This window comes from Malaclemys terrapin, chromosome 9 (genome assembly GCF_027887155.1).
Source record: "Malaclemys terrapin pileata isolate rMalTer1 chromosome 9, rMalTer1.hap1, whole genome shotgun sequence".
NCBI classification, from domain to species: Eukaryota; Metazoa; Chordata; order Testudines; family Emydidae; genus Malaclemys; species Malaclemys terrapin.
The window spans coordinates 25,369,787-25,394,989 of NC_071513.1; the positions used below are offsets into that span (position 1 = coordinate 25,369,787).

The 25,203-nt window shown below is 44.1% G+C and overlaps 1 protein-coding gene across 1 annotated transcript in view; it reads right to left on the reverse strand.

Moving 5' to 3' along the window:
* Positions 1-25,203, reverse strand: part of EFNB1 (ephrin B1) — a 120,789-nt gene that overhangs the window by 33,064 nt on the left and 62,522 nt on the right. Inside the window, exon 2 of the mRNA XM_054039215.1 lies at positions 18,946-19,223. Within this exon, the coding sequence (XP_053895190.1) occupies positions 18,946-19,223 (278 nt within the window). The remainder of the gene's footprint in view (positions 1-18,945; positions 19,224-25,203) is intronic.

A 25,203-nucleotide genomic window follows, 5' to 3' on the forward strand; every position in this document is an offset into this window, starting at 1 on the left:
TAACTGACTAGCTTTAACTGTTATGCTTATACGGGATCTTTTTCAGGGGAAAAGGCTATACGCCGCATTTATTGAAGATACAACAATTAGCATATGCAGTCAATCACACCACACACACAATCTTGCCAGTCAATGTTATAGTTACCAGCCCAGAGTCCAGATCAATCTAGTGGCCAGCTAGATTGATCATGGGTAGGGAGGAGCTGGGTTCTGTCAGTCGCGACAGGATGCTCCGGGGAAGTCTTGGCAGGATGAACCCAAAGTTTCATGGCAAGACACCCTTTTTATATAGTGATTTTTTTCATTGGGACCAATGAGTTTTGCTCCGTCATGCTGTAATTAATTGTTGTTTGACAAGTGCTTGGTTTTTTTAAAAATTGTCTCTCTCATCCTTTATCACAGCTATTTTGTCCCCATTGATAGGTGCCTGTTTTATTTTTAGAGTCGTTAATCTGCCCTCCTCTGACATTTCAATAGGGGCATGTTGCAGCCTCCTGGCGCCCTTGCGTCTGTTTTTGGTTTCTTCCTTGTACATTGGCTCAGCGATGGCCTTCAAACTTCTTTTTTTTTTTTTTTTTTGGTTATTAAACACATACATTCCTTATTCACACACAAAACAGAATTAATTTACACAGAACATTTTGAACAGGAACATCAAACTGCAATGCACAAGAAAACAATCATGGCATTCTTTTACTTATTTTAAAATGCTAAACCTACAACAAAATAGTGACCTTAAAATGTCGGTTACTGCCTTGAAATTAGCCCAGACACAGATTCCGGCTGATGCAGCTTTACCAAATGGCCCATTAAGCCATTCCTTTCTGCTATTCAGAAAGGGTGGCTGGCAGGATATGATTAAGTCATACACCAATACATTTAATACATATTACATTATTATATTATTTTTTATTTTAAATTATACAAAATACAAACAAAATTCTACTACAACTGAACATTAGCACGTTTGTGTGGGAATGCCCCTGATTTTTTAAATTAACAAGAGTCTAAATGTATTTGGTATAGAGAGCAGCCTTGTTCTGGTAAAGTCACCTGACAAGCAGAGACTCCTCTGCTAAGAGGGCAGCTTTTCTGACAAACTTCCTACAGAGAACAGCCTTATTCTGGGGGACCATACTAGGTACACCAAGCCAGGGTTGTCTGTGCTGACCTGTCACAGGCCCCCACAAGATGAAGGGGTGATAGTCACATAGGGCAGGAAAGGGATAGAGCCAGGAGGACTAAAGTAACTTAAGGGTCTAGGTGCTGGGAAGCCAGCACTGAAGAATGGAAGTTCTCTGTGAAGTCCAGTGTTGTCAGCCTCTGTGGCTAGAAGCAGAAGTTATGACAAACCAAGTAGCTGTCTACACTTATATTTCCTCATAAATTCCCCTTGAAGGCCTCTTCAAAACTGCAAGCTTTTATCTTGAGGCTGTAAATGTTACAGGAGCCCAAAAAAACACCAGAAGCTCAGTCCAAAAGGACAAAAACAACAAGGAGGCCAGTGGCGCCTTAAAGACTAACAGATTTATTTGGGAATTAGCTTTTGTGGGTAAAAAAAAACACTTCTTCAGATGCATTGTTTTTGTGGATACAGACTAACATGGCTACCTCTCTGATATTAGTCCAAAAGGAATAATTTTTCAACCTTTCCAGTTCTACTCAGAAGGCTCTGAAGAGCATGAAAAGCACCTGGAGAATCAAATCAAGTCCTCATGAAGTAGTGGGAGTTTAAAAAGGGTTTCTGTGAATTTTCATGTTTAATTAAGGGACCACAAACAATCATTCTGGTGACTTCAGTTTTGTCCTCATCATGAAACAGCCATGGAATTGGCAATTTCTGGTTCAGAGAGGCTGACAACTGGAATAGCAGGAGGAGCAGTGGGAGCAGAGTGAGGCGCAGAGCTGAGTCTCAGCTCAAGACTGAAATAGCAGGGGAGAGCAGATCAGAGGTAAGTGACTGAAGTTTGCATAGTGCCCTATCTGCTGCATTATGCCTAACTACAGCAAAGTGCTATGAGTCATCTCAACTGTCATAAGCACTAAAAATTATATTTTTCTACCTAATGGGATAAGTCATCAGCTCGGTCTACAGAGAGCCCCAGCTGCAAGTTGGAAGCATTTTTTTCTTGGAAATATTGAGGCTTCAGAGTGAGCAGAGAAGAGTCTGCTCCCATAACTGAATCTAGATAGATTTTACTTTCACTTAGAACTGCACCAAACATTGTGGCATCAGGAAGAGAGGTTTCCCCATCAGGAATTTCATGGCGTCTACACAAATCTCACACTGAAAAAGCTTCCCCTGAGAGCAAAGGTAAGTGTAGGAAAGGGCTAATGAAAACTCAGTCAAATTTGCCCAGCTCCTAAAGATTTAAAAATGATGGTGCCATTACCATTTACTCTGTTCTGTGCAGAAGCCTCCCCTCCTTCCCAAGAAGTAGATCAAAGTTCTGGGTATTTACCTCCTGGTTGAGTGCAGGGACACAGTCCCTTTCTGATAGGGCTTTTCATCCCTATTAGTGCTATGAAAGGCTCAGCTATGAGATCAGCTGCCAAGGGCTGTACAGGGACAACTCTGAGCTGGAAAGGTCAGGAGGGAGGTGGAGAAGAGAAAAGAGGCAGAGGCTTAAGAGACAGGGCTCAATAAAATCACATTTACTCTGGTCACGGTCTTCAGACAAGCTTCCAAGACAAGTAACCATGTGTCATCTAACAGCCATTATTTGGGTTTGACACATCCCCCGCATACATAGGCTTTGAAATTCTGAGACAGACACTAAACAGGCCATTTGTCTTCACGTCAGTAGATTGGGCACTCCCACACATTCGATCACAGCACCTCCAGGGGGAGAGGAGAAGTTGCAAGCATCCTATAGCCATTGCTCCATCACTCACTCCCTATTGCAGCGCTTGATGGGACTGGAAAGGCTGCAGGTACATCCACTCAACACTACACAGATACTGCTCCTACCCTACTCTCTAGAGTCTTCCTGCTGGGAAAAAAGCGGGGTAGCAACCCTCAATTGTGACTCCATAACAAGGTCCATGGTGAGAAAGTAAACAATGTAATCTCCTAGATACCAGAACACTATAAAGGGTAGTGGACATCTTGAAGTATCTGGAGAAGCACTCAATGGTCATAAGCCTTGTGGAAATGACCACAAGTACATTAAGATTCAATTAAATCAAGAACGGTTTCAGGAACCTAAAGAAAAAACTTAAATGACTTGGAGAGATCCCTCTGACCCCAAGCACTAGTGAAGACAAACCAATACTGGAAACCAACTGATTGTGCCACTGGTGCATAAAAGATTTTGATTCACAACATTGCAACGCCTTCAGAGAGAAGTAGTAACTTTAGATTAGTCTGCACTCCAATAGGGTGCCAATCTCCTAGGGTCAAGCTGCTTAGGCGGCTTTATTTACAGAAATCTCCATTTACAATAGACTCCAAGCACTTCAACTTTTAACTTGGTAAATGAGGAGCTTTTAACTGAATTAATCTGGCATGTACCTCCACCATATCAAACAAGTTGTTATGGAATAGAAAAATGAAGAGTACTGATATATTAAGGTATGTAAACACACGTAATCAGAATGGGAAAACAAGCAAGGAGAACTGTCACTGAATGACAAACTGCCACCTGCTGGGATGATTCTATGTAACTTGAATATTGATATAAACAGGTGCAATCTATTTAGGAGAGACAAAGGGAACATAAGAACGGCCATACTGGGTTAGACCAATGATCCATCTAGCCCAGTATCCTGTCCTCCAACTATGGCCAGTGCAAGAAGCTTCAGATAAAATGAACAGAACAGGCCAATTTATCCATCCTCAGTCCCAGCTTCTGGCAGTCAGAGGTTTAGGGACACCCGAGCATGGGGTTGTGTCCCTGACCATCTTGGCTAATAACCACTGATGGGCCTATCCTCCATGAACTTTCTAATTCTTTTTTGAACCCAGTTATACTTTCGGCCTTCAATGCATCCTCTGGCAACAAGTTCCACAGACTGACTGTGCGTTGTGTGAGGTACGTTATGTTTGTTTTAAACCTGCTGCCTATTAATTTTATTGTGTGACCCTGGTTCTTGTGTTATGTGAAGGGGTACATTCACTTTCTCCACACCATTCATGATTTTATAGACCATCATCATATCTTCCCGTTGCTGTTTCTTTTCTAAGCTGAACAGTCCCAGTATTTTTTTTAACCTCTCCTCATACGGAAGCTGTTCCATAGCCTTAAATTAATCATTTTTGTTGCACGTATCTGTACCTCTTTCAATTCTAATGTATCTTTTTTGGAATGGGGTGACCAGAACTGCAGATGGTATTCAAGGTGTGGGAGATGCCATGAATTTATATGGTGGCATTATGATATTTTCTGTCTTATTATCTACCCCTTTCCTAATGGTTCCATAATATTTTGTATATATAGTTGGGGATTATGTTTTCCAATGTGTATTACTTTGCATTTATCGACATTGAATTTTATCTGCCATTTTGTTGCCTAGTCACCCTGTTTTGTGAGATCCCTTTGTAACTCTTTGCAATCTGCTTTGGACTTAAGTATCCTGAGTAATTTTGTATCTGCAAACTTTCCAAGTTTACTGTTTACCCCTTTTTTCAAGTATCAGGGGCTAGCCGTGTTAGTCTGTATCCAAAAAAACCAACAAGGAGTCCAGTGGCACCTTAAAGACTAACAGATTTAGACATAAGCTTTCGTGGGTAAAAAACCTCACTTCTTCAGACCATGTATGAATGTGTTGAACAGCACTGGTCCAAATATAGATCCTTGGGGGCACCCCATTATTTACTTCTCTCCACTGTGAAAACTGACCATTTATTCCTGCCCTCTGTTTCTTAACTCTTAACCAGTTACTGATCCATGAGAGTACCCTCTCTTATCCCATGACTGCCTACTTTGCTTAAAAGCCTTTGGTGAGGGACCCTGTCAAAGGCTTTCTGAAAATCCAAGTACACTATATCTACTGGATCACCCTTGTGCATGTTTGCTGACCCCTTCAAAGAATTCTAATAGATTGGTGAGCCATAATTTCCCTTTACAAAACTTGTGGTGACTCTTCCCCAACAGATCATGTTCATCTATCTGTCTGATGATTCTATTTTTTACTATCGCTTCAACCAATTTGACTGGTACTGAAGTTAGGCTAACTGATCTGTAATTTCCAGTATTGCCTCCGGAGTCATCTTTTTATTTTATTTTATTTTATTTTATAAAAACAGTGTTACATTAGCTATCCTCCTGTCATCTGGTACAAAGATTGATTTAAGCAACAGGTTATATACCACAGTTAGTAGTTCTGCAATTTCATACTTAAGTTCCTTCAGAACTGACCTAGTGTCTTATTACTGTTTCATTTATCAATTTGTTCCAAAACCACCTCTATTGAACCTCAATCTGGGACAGTTCCCCAGATCTGTCACCTAAAATAAATGGCTCAGGTGTGGCAATCTCGCTCATATCCTCTGCAGTGCAGAGTGATACAGAAAAATTCGTTTAGCTTCTCCACAATGGTCTTGTCTTCCTTCAGGGCTCCTTTAGCAGCCTGATCATCCAGTGGCCTCACTAATTGTTTGGCAGGCCTCCTGCTTCTGATATATACTGAAAATTTTTTAAATATATCTTTGTCTCTAATTACCACTTTTACCCTGTTTAGCAACGTGGCATTTTTTTGGCCCTCTTCATGTTTGTTGGTTGTTTTTTTTTTTTTTTTTTTTTTTTTTTTTAAGTGAATACACATAAGAGGCTCAAACTATATGGGGTTTTAAAAAAGTTTCCATGCAGCTTGACGGCATTTCACCTGTGTGACTATTCCTTTTGATTTCCATTTAACTAGCTTCCTCGGTTTTGTAGAGTTCCCCTTTTTGAAGTTAAATGCTACTATGGTGGTCATCACTGATATTCTCCTTTCCCCCTTCTTCTTCCCCCCCAAAAAAGAATGTTAAATTTAATTACATTATGGCCACTATTACTGAGCGGTTCAGCTATGTCCATCTCTTGGACCAGATTCTGTGCATCACTTAGGACTAAATCAAGAATTGCCTCTCCCCTTGAAGGTTCCAGGACTAGCTGCTCCACGAAGCCATCATTAACGGTATCTAGAAATTTCATCTCTGCACTCTGTCCTGAGGGGACATATTCCCAATCAATATGGAGATAGTTGAAATCCCCCATTATTATTGAATTTTCTGTTTTTGTGGCCTCTCTAGTCTCTCTCAGCATTTCGCAATCACTGTCACCTTCCTTGTCAGACGGTTGGTAGTATATTCCCACAGCTATACTCTTATTATTCAAGCATATAATTTCTATTCATAGACATTCTATGCTACTGCTGGATTCATTTAAGATTTTTTACTATATTTGTTTCTATGCTTTCTTTCACACATAGAGCCACTTCCTCACCAGTGCAACCTAGTCTGTCATTCTTATATATTTTGTACCCTGGTATTACTGTGTCCCATTGATTATGATCATTCCACCAAGTTTCTGTGATGCCAATTATAACAATATCCTCATTTAATACCAAGCACTGATGTTCACCCATCTTTGTATTTAGATTTCTTGCATTTGTATACAAACACTTATAAAATTTGTCAATATTTAGTTGTCTGCCTTCAGACTCTTGTTTGACTGCTTCTCTTCAGTTCCTACCTGTACAATATCAACGTCTATCCTCACCTCTTTATTAGGATACAAAAATGTCTCCTGTAATAAATCCTCCCCGTGTCTGTCTGAAGCCTGTGCTTCTCCACACCTGCAGCTTTCCTCAAGCCCTTAGTTAAAAAACTCTGACAATTTTAATTTTACATGTGAGCAATATGGTTCCATTTTGGTTTAGATGGAGCCCATCCTTCTTGTATAGGCTTCTCCTTTCCCCAAAGGTTCCCCAGTTTCTACTAAACCTAAATCCCTTCTCCCAACACCATCGTCTCATCCACTCATTGAGACCCTGTGGTTCTACTGGCTATGTGTGTGGAACTGGAAGCATTTCAGAGAATGCTACCATGGGGGTCCTGGACTTTAATATCTTACCTAGCAGCCTACATTTGGCCTCCAGGACCTCTCTCCTATCCTTACCTATGTCACTGGTGCCTACCACTACCACCGGCTCCTCCCCGATATCACACATAATTCTGTCTAGATGTCTTGAACAAGGCGAAGAGGAAGTGAAGAGGACATGCTTGCGTCAAAAATACTGACGATTCAGAAACAGAATGGAATAACTGTGATGTTTTGATTATTACACAAGAAATTAAACAAAAGGCATCTGAACATCTGGGCTGTAAAAAACCAAGAACAAACATTCTTGGCCCACCTCTAGAAGTACTCAAAGTTGCAATGTGACTCTCATGGGGAATTTTAACTACCCAGATAGCTGTTTGTGATCTCCAACAGCCAAACATTCTTGAAATGTGCTTAAGGTACAAAAGACTACTTTGTACTCCAGAGACTCCAGCCACAGAAGAAACCACCCAGATCAATGCTGATAAGGAAGAACCAATTGAGAATAATACACAAGACTGATATCAATGACTGTGAGACACTTACATCACCACAGGAAAGAATGGATACCCCTGCATTGCTTCATTTTGTGTCTTAATTTTTCAGGATAGCAAATCTGGGGTAAGTTAAACAATTTCGTGAGAGATGTGATGGGAAGTAGTATTGAAATGTGAAAGTGCAGAATATTGGGATATCTTAGGACATCATTAAAGTAGAGACTACAATTTGTCTGAAAAAAAGAAGAATGACCCAAGTGGCTTCATGAGGGGTTGGTTTAAAATTTGGAAGGAAAAAAAAAACAAAAACCCACATATAGGAAATAGAAACAAGTGGAGGCAACTGAACTAGAATACAAAATTAGTTAAGTCTTATAGGGGAAAAGATTAGGGAAGCATAAAAGAAGAATGTGTTCATGGTAGCTAAAAGAATTAAGAAAAGTAAGATGTTTACAGATTAACTATTGATAAAAAACAGGTAGATAAATATCTGGGAAAATGTTAACATAATGAGTTTTTCTGGACGAACCACATCCTAATATGCTAAAGGAGCTGATTAAAATCTTTGTGAGCCAATGCAAGAGAAGATAAGGCACATTAATTACATTTACGATTGATACTAAATTGAGAAGAGCTGTAAACACCAGTGAGGACAAATATACAACACACAAGTACTTAAGACATTCAAATATAAGGGAGAAGGCAAGAGATTTAATCTGGGGAAAGGCAGCTAATACTTCTAGAACAATATAATCTCAAACTCAAGTATTTGAGGGATAAGGAAAAACTTGGAAACTAGCAAAGGCTGAAAGAGGCCTGCATCAGACCAAGAACTGTCTGACTGTTCAACACCAAGCACAATTCCTCCAGAAATCACTACACTAAAAATAAATAGATAGGGTGAAAGCGGAAAGCAAATTAAACAAATACTTCTAAAGCTAAAAAAGACATTACAGACTGAAAAGATTTAAATTTTATTAGAGAATATTTAAAAAATAAACAATACAGAAAATTTGAAGCGTCAGTTATTGGTCATTGGGGGTAACATACAGAGTATAGGGGTATGTTGGTGTTTTGGGGCTGGGCAGCACACATAGTATATACAGACTGCAATGTCCCCAATGAGGGGTGGGTAACCGGTGGGCGGGATCAGGAAACAGTCGATAAGCGGTGAGGGTCTAACACCCATACGGGAAGTAGAGACAGTCATGGGTATAAGTAAGCGGGCTGGGTAATGGGGATGGGGTGACCCTCACGTGGCGGGATTCAGCTAGGTTTGGTGGGTTCAGGGCTCAGGGGATAGGGTCCAGCAGGGGGGTGTGTGGGTGCACGAGGTCTCCCCGGCTCACTCTCGGTATTGGCGGTGGCCGGTGATGTGCTCGATGTAGATGTCCCGGGACCAACGGATAGTGTCCGAGACCATCAGGCGTCTCATGAGCCGTGCGTAATGACGGCCCACCCCACAGGTCCTCAGCACGCATTCGTTACACGGGTCCCAGGCACCCAGGGCCCCAACGAGCAGAGCGTCGATGTGCACCTCATAGCCCTTAGTCCGCTCAGTACATTGAAAGTTATCCAAATTGTAATCTATCACTTTAAAGGCTATGGGGTTTTTCCTAGCCTCAGTTGCAGACTCCGGGATCTGTAGAAAAGTGTGATCCGGACTTAGCAGTCAGTTTTGCAGGCAACCTGGCCTCGAGCAAGGTAGGGTGAGTCATGTCTCTTTGCCTAATGGAGCAGCCTGCTTTGCCCTGTTTGCTTTTGGTTACTGTGTGTTCTCGTTCTGGATTCTAAGGATGAAAACAGCATTATGTATGTTGGAACCTTCTAACGAGAATATTTGATGTTTCTATCTCACTTCTCTGAGAGCATGCCATGAACAAAATAAAAAGGACATCTCTAGTCCATCTCCTTACAAATGCATGTGACAACAAACCAAGCCAATGCATTTTTGGTTCGTATCCAGAGACATTGCATCATGGGACACAGCTAGTATTTCCTCTCTCTATACAGCTTTGGTGCCAATACACCTGAATTAGTACATGTATTTCTGGGCACCTCATTACCAGAGATTTCCAAATTGGAGCAAGTTCAGAGGAGCAGAAAAAATAATTAAGACCTGGAGTAAGTTAGTAAGATAAAAACTAAAACTGAAAAGCTGTCCTGGTTTTTACTGGAGGAGGAAACCATAAGGGTCTACAAATATCTGAAGGGTATAAACACCGGAGAGGAAATGATTTAGGGTGACACAGGGGTGCAAGTAGGTGAGGTGGGCTGGAGTTAACAAGACACAATTTAGGCTGAATATAAAAGTTCCTGAGAGTGAGATCTCTTATGCTGCGGAATACAGTCTCCCAAACCAAGTGGTGTAATCAATGTGTAATAGTAAACCAAAGCACTAGTACTTGCCTTAGGCCCCTGCTGGCTTACCGAAATGGTTTACCAAACGTTTGCATGGCAGGGGCTGTTTGCTAATCCATTATTTGGGACCTCCGCAGTAAAAACGTTATTCAGAGTCAGCTGCTGCACAGCTAGAACCAAGATGGCCATGCCCTGCTACAGCTTCCTCTGGATCCTGCCCTTCCCTCCACAACTGAGGGATTCCGTCTGGATTCTCTTACAAGTAGAAGACAGGAGTTAATCACGACTGGATTACAGGTCCTACCTTCCACTTCCAATGGAGAAAGGGGCTGGGACAGGGGAAACTAGCAAATGCCACAAGCAAATCGGCACCCATATCTTTCATTCTGCTGTTCGATGGTGTGAGTGGTGTATGCTTTACTGTAGGGCATGGCCTTTTGAGTAATTTTCTCCTCCTTCAGAGCCAAACCACCTACCATAATCCCCACACAGGACCCCAAGGAGGTCCCCTTCTTTCATTCCTATTTCCTGGTGTATCTCAGCACTGGGGCCTCTATCCCCACTGGCCACATGGAGGCGTGTTAGAACGGATGTGTTTCTTGTCTGTGCATCCTCCACCAGAAGGGGTGGGAGGGGGAAAATTACAACTACCGAGGCCACACCCTTCAACTCTTCCCAAAAAGCCACCAGCTAGAAGAGTTGACCCATGACTAGAGGGGTCAGAACAGCTTCCACTCATACATTACTGCCCTGTGGAAACTAGGGTGATTTTGCATGGAGGGACAGGACACAAGATGACAAAGGACTTCCTGCCAAGGTAGCTTCCCACACCTACACCAATTGTTGGGAACTTGCCATTTGTTTGCAGGTGTTGAAGAGCTGCATGCCCCTTTTCCACCCCCTAACAGAAATCCAACATCCCATAAACTTGAGCCCCAGACATGCAGAAGTGTTGTGCCATCTGCTTACTGAAGCACTTACAGAACAAAGTGGGAATTAAAAAAAAATAACCCTCGTTCATGTTTGTTCTCAAGGCTCCGGTGCTACAGGCTGGGCCCAAGATGCTCAGCTCAAGGTGCTGCTCTCCTGTTGCAGCCCCAAGGAGACTTTGGCCAAAGTGTGGACACACAGACGAGGGTTCTCATGCCTTATTCTTTCAGAAAAGGATTGGGAGAGGAATCTTCTTCTCTGCCTAACCCTTAGAGAAAAGATGCTTTTAATGAAAGCCTTAAAATGGTATTCGAGAGCTTGGCGCTGGGAGTCCAAGGGGATGGAGAGAGGTTATGTTAGCTTTCAAAGGCCTTTTTGATTGCTAAGCAGTCTAAGCTCAGGGCTAGGCAGAGCCCCCAGATGATGAAAGTGGCCCTAAACGAAGCTTGGCATATCCAATGCGGCTGTGAGGGGGGGAAAAGAAGGGGGAGCAGCCACTGAATGAGGATGAACCCCAGGAAGCTATCTCGCTCCAATGGCGAGGATTTTCCAGCTGGCCTTGGGAAGCCAGTGCCTGGGCAGCCCACGTCATGCTGCTGTCCATGCTCCTTTCCGTTTGAACACAGCTTCCCTAAGGCTTAAAGCCGCCAGTAAATGAAAAGGAAGAAAAAACCTTTTGTGTCTCAAGGCAAGTTTGAAAGAAAAAAAAAAATGAGAACATGTGGGTGGTCTGCATGGGAGACTTTTGACTTTGTTTTTTTGGCTATTTTATTCCTTGGCAGAGTGAGTTCCTGGGGCTTCTCGGCAGAAGGTACAGCCAGATCACAGGAGCATCTTCAGCCCACCCAGGGGCCAAAGGTCAGTTCACAGCAGACACAATCCTGGAGCCGAGGAGGCTGCTTCAAAGAGTGGAGAAGTCAAGAGAAATTAAAGTCAGAAATGGTCTTAGGGCCAGAGGGGGTGTCAGGCTTAGGGCTCTCCCAGATTCCTTAACTCCCCTGTTAGGGGCCCTTGGAGCGGGGGAAATAGCATATTAAGCGAAGGCCCTTTAAACAGGATTCTGAGGCACTGGCAAAATCTCACTTCCACTGAGAGGCAAAGCCGCGATTCCCATGCTTCCCAACATTCCTCTATTGCAAGAAAGCTCTTGTATCGGATGCGAGTTACTGGGATATGCAACAACAGATCAAGAAGCCAGGAAGCTATATTTACCATTTGCACTTACAGGTAAAGCCTGATTTTATAAAGGTCTCTGAGGCCATCCCAGACATTGGTAAAAAGCGGGATATGACAGTTTTTTCTTTGATACATGATTCAAATTTTGTGTAACAGACTCCAGTTACGTCAAAATTAAATCAGTTTAACACCTTGAGCCTAATTCCTGACGGATGTATGTGCTCAGATTATGAAAACAGCAGACTGTATGATAGCAACAGGTGATGCAACAGGTCAGGATTGAGGGATACTGGCAGAGCTGCAGGAGGGCCCAGGTCTGGAAGAACTGGAGTGATACAGATGTGTTGGCAGAGCCAAGGCAGATCCTGCCTGCATGATGGCAGACAAGCTCAAAGTCATTCCTCCTTCATGAAGTGTTTATATTTTGCAGCACACTTTTCCATCACTGTTTGTGAAAAAAAGCCATTTAGAGCTAAAGGCAAAAGATTTAAGCAACACGCTTCTGTGATATGAAACACCAAGTACAATTCCTTGAATTTGTGAAAGCCAGAAGCTCAAAAATCTTTGTTTTCCTCCCCCAAAAAGGAGAGGGAAAAAATATATGACCCACCCCCACTCTCTGGTTTCCTCTCATTAATCTGGGGGTGTCAAGAGCAAGAGCATTTTCCTTTGAGAGTTTGGAAAGGATCAGTAGCAGAGAATGGAAATCAAAGCATTTATCAATTCCGATTCTGGGAGTACAAGATGTTAAGCTAGTGCAGTGCTTCCCAAACTAAGACATGGCTCCCTGGGGCAGCCACGAGCATCTCAGAAAAAATGCCATCAATATGCTGTTTGTTTTTTTCTAATTAAGAGTATTAAAACTAGGCTTAAAAATCACCTGTCTCTTACCTGTGGGTCTGCGTCTTATGCTGCTGCTGGCACTGGGAACCTCTCTGCAGTCTCTGCCCCTGCAGGGGGCCTTCAGCAGGAAGACTTCCTGCTGGGGGAAGCAGCTGGTGGGAAATCTCTGTACTGAAAGCTCCCTGCTAAAGCAGAGGACACAGGGAGGCTCCTGGGCCCAGCAGCAGCACCACCTGCTCTAGTAGATAGTGCATCTTATCTTTATAATAGAACAATTTTTACCAAGTGCTAAGCCTACAGGTAAAAAAACGATTGACTGAAGAGGATTTTAATGAAGTTAAACAAAAAAGGAAAGAAAATAGACAGCACAATGATAGCTGTGTTATGTTTGGATTTTCGCTTCTCAGTATTATGGCAAAAAGTCTATAACCATAATGTGTCATTTCTTTTCAAGGGTTAGTGAAAAAGTATGAGGCCAGAGAAATTAAGAGACATTTAGGGTACGTCTTCACTACCCGCCGTATCAGCGGGTAGCAATTGATTTATCCGGGATCGATATATCGATCCCTGAACGTGCTCACCGTTGACTCTGGAACTCCACCAGAGCGAGCAGTGGTAGAGCAGTCGACGGGGGAGCCGCGGCCATCGATCCCGCAGCATCTGGACCCCAGGTAATTCGATCCAAGATACTTCGACTTCAGCTATGCTATTCGCGTAGCTGAAGTTGCGTATCTTGGATCGATCCCCCCCCAGTGTAGACCAGCCCTTAAAAACCAAACATCCAGAATTCGTAAATAAGAACTGCAGTGTTTTCCTTCAGAAAGGAAAAGAATTAACACAGCAAAAAAAAAAAAAAAAGTCAGATCTGAAGAAGCAACTGTTCTTTTGTTCTTTAAAAGCATCTTACATGGTGGCCTTGCGAATTGCAAAATACAAATAAGTACACTATCTGCGAGACCCATCTACTTCCATCACCAACAGACATGTAAAATTATGACTGGGTAAGAAGCAACAATGGCACTAAAAACCATTCCTGTGTCAACTAATAATTCCATTGATGCACTGATGACCTTGCAGAAAATGCCCAGGACCAGCTGATAGAGTAAGTTAAGAAGAGTAAATATTTTGCACAGAACCTTAATGAATCCATAGACTCAGCCAACATGGCTTAGCTTCTGCGTTATGTGAGATTTGTCAAAGCAGGTACAATAGCTTTAAAATGTTTATTTTGCAAAGAAAGGCCAACTGAAACCCTGGTTGGGAAATATTAAAGATCTCCAAATTTGTAGTGGATGAAGGTCTTAACTATGCCACGTCTGTGGGCAGCTGTGACCAGAAAGAACAGTGAGGGTGCAGCGTGAGTAAACAAGTGGCACCAGCAGCAATTTGGACATACTGCATGACTCATCACCAAGCTTTGGCATCGAAGAAGCTGCGGTTTGAAGTACACAAAGCCCTCAACATTGTTATAAAAATAGGGTGACCAGATGTCCCGATTTTATAGGGACATCCCCGATTTTTTGGGTCTTTTTCTTATATAGGCTCCTATTACCCCCATCCCGTCCTGATTTTTCACACTTGCTATCTGGTCACCCTATATAAAAACTGTCAATTTTATAAAATCCTGGGCACAGAATATGTTTTAATATGCTGTGCAAAGAGATGGACTCTGACCACACCCAGCTTTTGTTTCACAGTGAAGTCAGATGGTTGTCACATGGAAAAGTGTTACAAGGCGCCTTTGACTTGCATGACAAAAATCAGGATTTTCCTCCTAGAGAAAACAAGCTTTGAAGGTTACATGTGAAGTGTGGACTTCAGGATGATGCGAGCTGGTGGACTTGACTGGCAAACCTAACATGTTTGGGTTGGAATACAAACATATTAGATATCAAAGAGAAAAATCAGAGAATTAACGAAGAAATTTTGTTTCTGGAGATGCCACATTGAAAAACGAGTTACTAAGATGTTTTCACTGTTGTTAGACTTTTAAAAAAGAACAAGGTGAAAGTGATCAAAATGCTATTAAAGGCCAAATATTAAACTAAATTTGCTTGGATTGTACTCCTATTTTGCTGAATATTTTCCTGGAGTTGAAAATGAACCTTCAGATGCCAATTGGATTTGAAAACCATTCTTGGTAACAGCTGATTCCATTTCAAGATCAAGTATTTTGGCTCAAGTAAATCTTAGAATTACCAAATGATCACACATGGAAGACCACGTTTTCAAATTTAACAAACCAGGAATTCTGGATTTACGTTAAAGGATAGTAAGACGAACTCAGTGATAAATCCATGAAGTGCTGCTTTCATTCACTTCCAGTTATCTCTGAGAGTCTCTACTTTCAGCAACAATTTCTGTGAAAGCGAAACTTAGAAATCATTTAAACTTGGAAAACTACTTATATCTGGCACCATTAAGAGATTCAACCAAACACTGCTCTACTGTGCAGTTCGAGACAGGCCTATTCCTCTCACTAAAAAACTGCCAAACAATTCATATTTTCAAATTATAGTTTTAGACACCTGGATTAGACTGGATTATATAATTAAATTGTATATAGTTGAATAAAGTTGAAAAATCACCAGAACTCTAATGTCCCTCTTGAATCTACTGTCCTGAACACTTGGATCTAATGTCCCAAGTCAGTTAAGTAAACAGCATTGGTTCTGGGGAGCTATCACGTTTTAAAAGATCTGTAAAGGAACTGCAGTACTAAAAAGTTTGGGAAACATTGAGCAGTGATTCTCAAACTTTTGTACTGGTGACACGTCACATAGCAGGCCTCTGAGTGAGACCCTCCCCTTAAATATATAAAAAAAGTGTTTTTAATTTATAACACTTTTATAAATGCTGGAGGCAAAGCGGGGTTTGGGTTGGAGGCTGACAGCTCAGGACGCACCATGTAAGAACCTCACGATCCTCTGGGGGGGTTCCGACCCCCAGTTTGAGAACCCCTGAGCTAGAAGGGCTTGTTCTGGTGCATGAATTGTCATCAGTCTCCCCCCGCCCCCTCTCCCCCGCACATCCCCTCCCCAGTTACAGAGGTCGGTGGGTTTCTTGCTCAGAACTGCTCAAGTCAGCTCTGGTACAAGAATCCCTGATGTCCCATGGGGTGTAACACAGAGGCCCCGGTTGGGACCCCTGCTTTCAATCCTCATTAGTTTGAAGAGTCAACTTCTGCTTGAACTTGACCTGCAGTGACCCTTAACATGGAAAAACCAGTGACCGAGTGCTTCAAGATGTTTGCCCGGGATATGAAAGGCTGACTCGTTCCTTTGCATTTAGCCCCCTCAACTCCCCCCTCTTTTGCCCACTGCAGGGAAACTTGCAGCTCAATCAGATCTTCCTTTGGCTGAAAAGCTGTGGAAAGGACTGAGGTGTGACCTAGCTGAGATTGACAGCTGCCATGCTGGACAGGGCAATCTGTGTTTGGGCCCTAGATAGCATGCAGCAGCAATGGCTGGCTGCACATGATGGGGGCCCCAGGAATGAGCTTCCGATTCTCCATTCAAGGTTCTAACAACATCCTGCAGAAGCAAGTGGTGGTTGGGAATTAAGAAGCATGTGAATAAAGCATGTGCACGTGTGATTGGGTGGGTAGGGGAGTTAACTCAGGGTGAGATGATGGAACTACAATCCCAGCTTAGAACCTGCAACTGTGAGTGAAGATGAAGATCAGTCCGGGAGTCAAGTGGCAGGCTACTTTGCTGTTGGAAAAATTAGGAAGGACAACTCTCAATGCTGCCACCCCCATACCAAGAACATCCTGTTTTAAAGCGGTTTCTATCATTGTTGCCAAAACCCCTTGACTCCTCTTGGCACCCTTATAACAATGGAAAAGGAGTGGGAGAAACTGAGTCTCATCACTGACTCCCAAACCTTAGGCCTCACCAAACAAGTGTAGTGCTGAGCTGGGAGACATCAGCTGATCTACCCAAGAATGGGGGGGGAGGGGTGGCAGGAGTAGATTCTTTGACTCCCCATTCTCAGGAGAGATTGAGGAAGGCAGGTCAAAAAAAAAAATAAATAAATAAAACTAGTGACGCTGACTTGCCAACATCTGGTTTCTTCCACCCCTAACTTTGAACTATTCTTGAAAATTAAACCATAATGAGCTGGTTGTAGATGAATTGTTTCAGACCCTCCCAGCACAAACCATGGCTGCAAAGACATCACACACTGCACATTCAGATGACCAGTTCAGTTTCTGCTTGCTAGTCACATCAACAGTGTCAACTTTCTGTAAGTTCCAACACCAGCCTCTGCTCCCACCAAGAATTAGAGATGGGCCCAAGCCAAAGTCTAGATTCATACAGTCCCAAAAGTGGGTTTGTCTGAAAATCTGTATCTGGCTCTGAATCTTGTAACCTGAGCCCATCTCTACTGCTCTCTGGGCACCAGGTTCTGTTCAGTTTAACCCAAAGCAAAAGCAGACACTCCAGGAAGATTTGTATCTGGCTAGCTAAGATGAGCAGCACAGCCCCACAAAGAGCCTGTAAGCACCTATCACAAAGGCAGTCACTGTAACCGGGCAATTGCTGTACTTGTAGCATACACTTAATGTTGCTCTGGTAGACTCCGTCCCCACCCAACTGCCAAGATGAGAGATGTGGGCTAGAATAGATTACTGAATAAGATGTGCCCAATTACATGTCTCTGAGCTCGACTCTGGCACTGCAGGCTGACCTTTGGTCCAGGCTGCTGATTGGCAAGTTAGCAGCATGTGACAGCAAGCAAGCAAATGGGGAGCCAACGATGCATGAGGTGACAGATGAGTTGTGGTGGGGCCGCTGTGCCCTTTTCCTGCTTTCTTGCTATTGGGTTATAGTGCAGTGCGCCAAGTCGAGTGGAAACAGCAAGGTTCAGGAGAATCCACAGGAGAAAAGAAAGAGAAGCCTAGCTAACAGAATCCAGACACAGCACACTGAACCCCCAACATGACCAAACTGACTGCAGGAGATGAGGTGATTGCAATGCCCTTGCATTAAAAAAAAAAAAAAAAAAAAAAAAAAAAAAAAAAAAAAAAAGGTCAACATATGGAAAGAAACCCTCCCCTTCTTCAGGGCAGATCAAAAGGAGTCCTATCTATACAGGGGTAAGGGCGTCTCCTTCTTCTAACAGCAATGAAGAGGCACGATCGGACGGGCACATCCAACATGGTCACTTTCCTGTGTCTACGAGGACCTCCAGGCTTTTGGAGAACCTCAGTCCTTCCCCCTCCTCATTTTTTATGAAGCAATGAAACAACGTCAAAACTAAGGCAGTACCAGTAATGTTGCAAATATGTTTTGTTTAAATGCCAAGATCCTTTGTCAAGGGCTGCTTCTCCAGGCAGCTCTGTGGTCAATTTCAACAAGGGCAGCTCCAAGCAGCCAACGTGCTTAATTTTAACTTCTGTACAGAAGGGAAACTGAACAGCTGTGTCGTACACTGGGCCAATTTCTCACTGTTACCCTGAGATCCATTAACTGCAAAGTTCTTCCTATTTCCAGAACAAGCCCTTAAAAAAAGGTCTCACATACTGACCTCTTTCCTGCCCCACAGAGATCACTGAACACACATGCTCCAAGGAGGCTGCAAAGAAGTCACTGAACATGGCTCTTTCCCCTCCCTGGTCCATTTGGAATTTGAGAAAATACTCCCTGCCCCTTTAACTAAACAAGAGTATGTTGTGGTTTTTTTGAGGGGGGTGGAGGGAAGATGAGGGGTACTTAATCACACAGCACACTGGCAGGATAAGAACCATACACCAACCCAAGAGGCAGCTTACATTCCACTCCTCACCACTGTTCCCCTCCCCTTGATCCCCCACAGGACAGGAACAAGGAGAGTTTCCATATGTGCCAGCCATGAGCAGGGCCCAAATCAGAAACACATCCCTACGGGCTAAACCTGTCTGTAAGCCTCCTCCTGATCCTCTAAGCAAGACAATGAAGTATGCCCTCTTGTGGTGAAGCGAAGACATGCCCTAGCATTGGCCCAGACAGCTACTAAAAGGGAGTTTAATGGGGGAACAAACTTATCAGGCCATTGAAAGGCTTTGGAAGTGCATGAAAAGACAGCTGTAAGCTGGGGTAATGAGGAAGAGGAGGAGGACAACTCACATGTGATGAAGTAGTCCTGCTGCCTCTGGAACTCCAGGCCCATGTAGTTGGGGCTGAACTCCTGGAACTTGATGGTGAAGCGGATCTCCTTCTCTGGCCGGTTGCAAGTCACCAGCACATTGGGATCCATGACAGTGCTGCAGGACTCTGCCTGCTCCCGCTTCACCAGGTACAGCTTGTAGTATTCATAAGGTCTGGAAAGCTCCGCCTTGGGACAGATAATGTCCAGTTTGTCCCCGATCTCCGGGTAGATGACCAGCCCTTTACCAGCCATAAATCTAGAGAGGAAAGAGAGTAAGAGATTAGATTCATGTGCCCTATTTGGATGCAGCTGAGCGGGGAAGCTCAACATTGTGCATCAGGGCAGCTACAAGTTTCTGCTTGGCTGGGGCAATGTTCACAAATTTCATCCTGACCAGAACTGTGTCCCCCTCCCTCCTGGAGGGAAACCTAGAGCTTGCCCCGGGTGGAACTCCCACCATTTTCACGCCACAAAACATTTTTTATGATGAAACGAGTTTTCCTTCTCATGACAAATGCCTGCAGTGAGGGTGGCAAGTGCCGTTGTCTGAAGGTTCCCTTCCACCCCAACATTCAGACACGTATCCCCAATGCCAGGGTCACTGCCGGTTTGCTGCCTACAGTACATTATCCAGGGCTCGGGCCAGTCTATTTTTAAATGGAGACTCATTCTCCTCTCTCTAACCTTCCTGAACAGTCAGCCTCACACAGCTGCCAGGGAGAAGTCTCAATCTCTCGCCACTTCCAAATTTCGAAATGCCACACTATGGATAGCACAGTGGTTAGCCTATGAGAGAACTACGTGGTTGCTGCTTGGACCACTTGCTCTCTTCATGGAGTGGAGTACTGTAAAGACTGTGCTCTTTGCGCCCAGGAGCAGAACACAAGAGATCCTGCTGGGTGAAGGGAAGAGTACCTTGTCCAGATTTCCATGACTGGGAAGGTGTGGTTCTGCCACCGGGTTTTATTTAGAGGATGAAGATTAATGGGGGGGGGGGGGGGGGGAGGTCATGAGAACTGGTGAGTGTGAAGAGCTTCCTCTCACACCCTCACTGCGAACGGAATTTTTATTGCTGAATAGGGAAGGGAAGAAGAGCTCTAATTCAGCAGGGTGCCTTCTGCCAACACACAAGAGTTGCCTCAAAGTCCTAAACTCGGCAGTATGCCCAAGGGAGGATTGGACAGAAAATGGCAAGGAGGGGTAAAAGCTATTCAGGGCTGGAAGGCAGGCCATTACTAAGCAAAAGGAAGGAAGGCAATGTGGCTAACACTCAGGCTCCATTATTACAGGGCAATTACTCAGCTGAATTTTAAACAGCAATTAAAGAATTGGGGCAGCAGAGAGGGGAGGGGAAGAACATCTACTTAGCATTAGCTCTTCTTGATGGAAGATAACCTAGGAATATATATTAACCCAAAATTTTCTCTGCTGTGCAGCCATGACTCCACTGATGTAATCTGGGTGCTCTGAGAATTGGATGGAGCTCCCAGATAGGCTACACCTCCATTCATTTCTCCTGCCCCTCCCAGATTTAATCAATTCCTTCCCCCACCAAATTGCTAACCAGAAGACATCACTCTGAGTATATGCCCAGATTCTATTCTCCCCTCCTCCATCCCAAAGAGATTTGCACAAGTCAAAACTACAGGCGTCAAAGAAACAAGATCAGACATACAAGATCAACTTGCTCTGTGGCTCTCAAACAAGTCTCAGCAAGAAGCCAAAGGGCTGAAGCCAGAGCCAGCAGCCTGGTCTTCAAAATTCCCATCACATGAGCTCCACAGAGAGGATTTACAGGCCAAGTTTAGAGGAGGCAGGCAGGAAAGGTGGAGTCTGAGCCCACACACTCTTGGCAAAGATTCCAAATTACATTCCAGCTGCAGTTAAGGCAAAAAGACAGCCAAAAAAGATCTCACCTGCATCTATTCCTTCAGAGACCGGAGTAGCCCTGATTCTAATTGCCATTGCCCCTCCCCCCCACCCAACAAGACAGGGTGAGGCTATGGGGCAGCAGGGACATTTACTTTTGATAAGAGCCACTCCCTGTTCTAGAATTTGATTCAGATAATTTGCACTGTATCTGCCCAAACTCTTCCCAGCAGCTAGAGCTCAGCTGGAACTTAAACCTCAGTAGCTAACAAGTTCCCAGTAGCTTAACTATAGGGCCCCCATCAGGCCCTGCCCATGGGAAGTCAGCCACCCACTGGAACTCTGACTGGGCAGGTTATCTCACCTGTCGGATTCCAATACCAATAGCACATATCAGTTTAGCTGACGCACTTTTACCATGTAAGCCGTGGGGAAGTAATGAAATCTAATAAAAGCTATGACTCCTAGAACAAAAGATACACAGTAAGCTTAAAAGGGCAAGAAACTTAACACCTAAATGACTGAGCTCTGTCGCTGTAAACTGCAAATAATGAGAAAAGAAGGTGGGGAAAATGACTATTGCACTAGAGTTTCCAGCGCCTCACAAGGCATGAAGTGAATGATGCAGCTGTGTTTCAACTCATCAGAGCTGCTGGCAGGTAAGCTAGATCTGGCCCTCAGAGGGGTCACCTCACAGCTATGCCACTTGTCTGCTAGCCAGAATGCTTTTCCCAAGGTGCTGCAAGTGATAAAGGCTTGCCCACCCACCATCTGAGCTCTGAGGCAATCCCCTGAACATGCTTACATCTTGTACAGAACTGCCCCCTCTTTACCCACCCTGTGACAGGCCACAGGTGTGCACATTTGGTCCAACAAGTAAACACTTGTACACACACAGGTTTCCACCCCAGGAGGAAGCAGGATCTAAGATCCACCTCTCCAAAACTAGTCTGACTCACGCATTTTCTGGTGAGATAACTCCAAGTGACTCAAATTCCCTGCTTCAGCCTCTGCCGGCTCCTTCCTAACCAAAAGATTCCAAACAGGAAGCTACAGACAAAGCAAAGTAGACGTCTTGAGGTTTTCGGGCAAAGGAGGAAGAACGCTACATATTTCCCACCTCAGTGGGACCCCAGCATAACTCTTTCTCCAGAGGGGTCTTTGCAGTGACACAAAGCCCCTCAACAATACCCTATCTACCCAAATGGCACCATGCAATAACCATATAATTATGATTAAGGTGCAACAGGGTGTGGTCTCAAATAAGATTAAACTGAGTTATGAAGATATTACCTTTGATTTTTATATTTCCTCCATGTCACTATAGGACAGAGTTAAGGTTCTTTGGGTGCCCTAACTGCATCCCATACCTCAACGTGTTTGGATTTCTAATATAGTTTGAACCTTAACTTTGAACTTCTTGAGGATAATCGCAATACCGCTGTAATGAATAATACCCTGAAGTACTTACATACACACTCAGTCTTAATATAGCTTTTAGCTAGGAATTTCTTCAGTGATATTCTCTGAGTTTCGTATTTGCTGTTCATATGTGAAATTACTAAAACCACGTGATATTTCCAATGATTGAAAATACACAGTATGTACCTGAACCATTAATATTTTCAGAGCTATATCCAGATCCACCACTTTGCTCTAGCTCAGAGGTGCTAGAGGGCCACATCTGGGAATAGAAATTGTATGGTGGGCCATGAATACTCACAAAATTGGGGTTGGGGTGCAGGTTCTGGTTGGGGGTGCAGGCTCCAGGGGGGGGCCAGAAATGAGGAGTTCAGGGTGTGGGAGGGGGCTCTGGATTGGGATGCGGGCATGAGGGCTCTGGCTGGGGATGAGGAGTTTGGAGTGTATGAGGGTGCTCCAGGCTGGGATTGAGGGGTTTGGAGGGCAGGAGGGGGATCGGTGTGGGGAATGGGGGAAGGCTCAGGGGTACAGGCTCCAGGCAGCAACATGTCCCTTCTCTGGCTCCTACGTGGAGACATGGCCAGGAGGCTCTGCACACTGCCCTGTCTGCAGGCACCGCCCCTGCAGCTCCCATTGGCCGCGGTTCCTGGCCAATGGGAGCTTCAGGGGCGGTGCTTGGGGGGTAGGGGCAGTGTGCAGAACAGAGTCCCCTGGCTGCCCCTATGCATAGGAGCCGGAGGGGGGCCATGTCACTGCTTCCGGGAGCCACATGGAGCGGTCTCTGACGCTGCTCCCCAGCTGGAGCACCTGAGAGGGGCAAGCCCCAGGCCCCGCTCCCCAGTGGGAGCTTGAGGGCCCGATTAAAACAGCTGCTGGGCCAGATCCGGTCCATGGGGCGCAGTTTGCCCACCCCTGCTCTAGCTGCTTTATTTCACTCAAGCAATGTAAATCAGCCAAACCATAGCGGCCACGGAAACTGGGTTTACGTCTGCTTTGCAGCATCAGTCCGCCACCAAGCAGCCAGTGTGTATACCCGTTTTGCCTCATGTCCTGTCCCCCACATGCCTATATGCACATGCATTCATTTTTCCTCTCCTTCCCGTTCCCCTCATATTTCTCCAAACCTTCACCTCTCTCCATTTGCCCCTTCCACATAGCTTTGCTGAGTAGATCTGGCACAAAAGGTATTTTAAATAAGTAGGAATAATGGGAATTTGTTGACTTTTTTCATAACAGAATTCTCTCTCAAGCAAAGACTGACAAAATCTACAGAGAAATTCACAAAACTGAATCCTTTCAAAATGGCTGCCAACTTCCATTGTTCTCAAAAAAACTGAAACCACAGGTTGCAGTCAGTTAAGCTGCTTTCAGGGAAGATGGAGGCTCCTAATCTATAACGAGGCAGAGAAAAGCAGGCAAACTGTGGGAACTACATTTGTTAAGGGGTAGCTTGTGGTCTCCATTCTGTTGAGAATAGCAAATGGCAGACATTTTGGAAGAGGTCAGTTCTTCATGGAATTCTCTGAAATAAAGTTATTCTTCATGCTCTGCTAAAGTTTCTCAGTTGTGAACAACAGCAGAAAAAAAAATGTACTATTAGCCCTAAAGAAATTCTTCATATGTGACTTATACAGACTATGGTAGTGAGTTTTAACCATGAGACATTTGAAGAGTACATTATTCTAGTAAGCTCACTTGGGGGGGTGGAGGGGATCTGACACAGGGTGCCCAATCTCTCCAAGGACCCATTTATAAATTAATTTGATCTAAAACTAGTGACCAGATCTACTTGTAAATTATCAGAAAATTCATTCTGTGCCCTAAGAGTATGTGCTGTAACCTCAGGGAGGATCCACTGTATTTTTCATACATAAAGATTGAATTCATTTTGTTAAAATGCACAACTCAATTCAGCCTTAACTATGGAGCCATGACATACACCTCCATAATAAAGCACTTCAGGATGCAGGTAGCATGTACTAGGGTAAAGTAGATTAAGACATAGGCACCTGAGAAAACAGTAAAAGTGGCAAAGCATTGTGTAAGGAGACCATTCCCCCGCTTACAATTGGGTAGGAGGGTAGCAAGGAGAGTACAGATCAGTTGCTTGAAGTGCTAACCTACCTGCCCATCCAGGATATAGCTCAAATGGCACCAATCAGTACAGACTAGCTCCGGAAATATGACTGGGCCCACCTTATGGCCCCATGGAAAAATTGAAGACCTGGATTGTGATCTACAAATCTCTCCTCCCCACATGGTTACACTCTCTTGTGCCATTTGGATTGGAAGGACCTGGAAGAAGACAACAAGCATGGAAAGCCTAAGAGCACCCTCTGGCTGCCTATCCATGCTGATGCACATTAGTGCTATCAGCCAATTGGAGAACAGTCTTATGTCAGCAAAGCCAGAGCAGAAAACAGGGTTCGCAGTGAGAGTGGACCCAGCACAGAGACCCAATATTTTTTAATCCAGTTTCCCCCCCAAAAATGCAGCTTTTAACGCTATCATCTCATATTTAGAATTTGCAAGCACTCTGCATTAGACTTCACAGTGAAGTCTTAAATTAGCTGGCAGCATTCCCTGCTTTGAATTACTACCTTTGGAACCTCCAAACTAACCGAAGGGCAAAAGCCAGGCACTGCCACATGCAACTGCAGCACCAAGGAGACCCAGGAGCTTGGTAGGCCCCTCACAAACAAAACCGGTAGTGAATCAGTGAGAGATAGCCTGGACTCCACTAACCCCAGCCAATGATACCGAAGAGTACTTGTAGTCTTAACCCTTTCACTGCTAATCCTTCAGTGCACCTGCTGAGCTGCTGCATTCCTTAAACAGCCCATGGAAACCAATGCACAGGCCAGCCCAGCAGGGAATTTCAGTTATTCTTGTTTTGAGGTAGAGCGCGCGTGAACACACACACACACACACCCCTACCTGTTTTC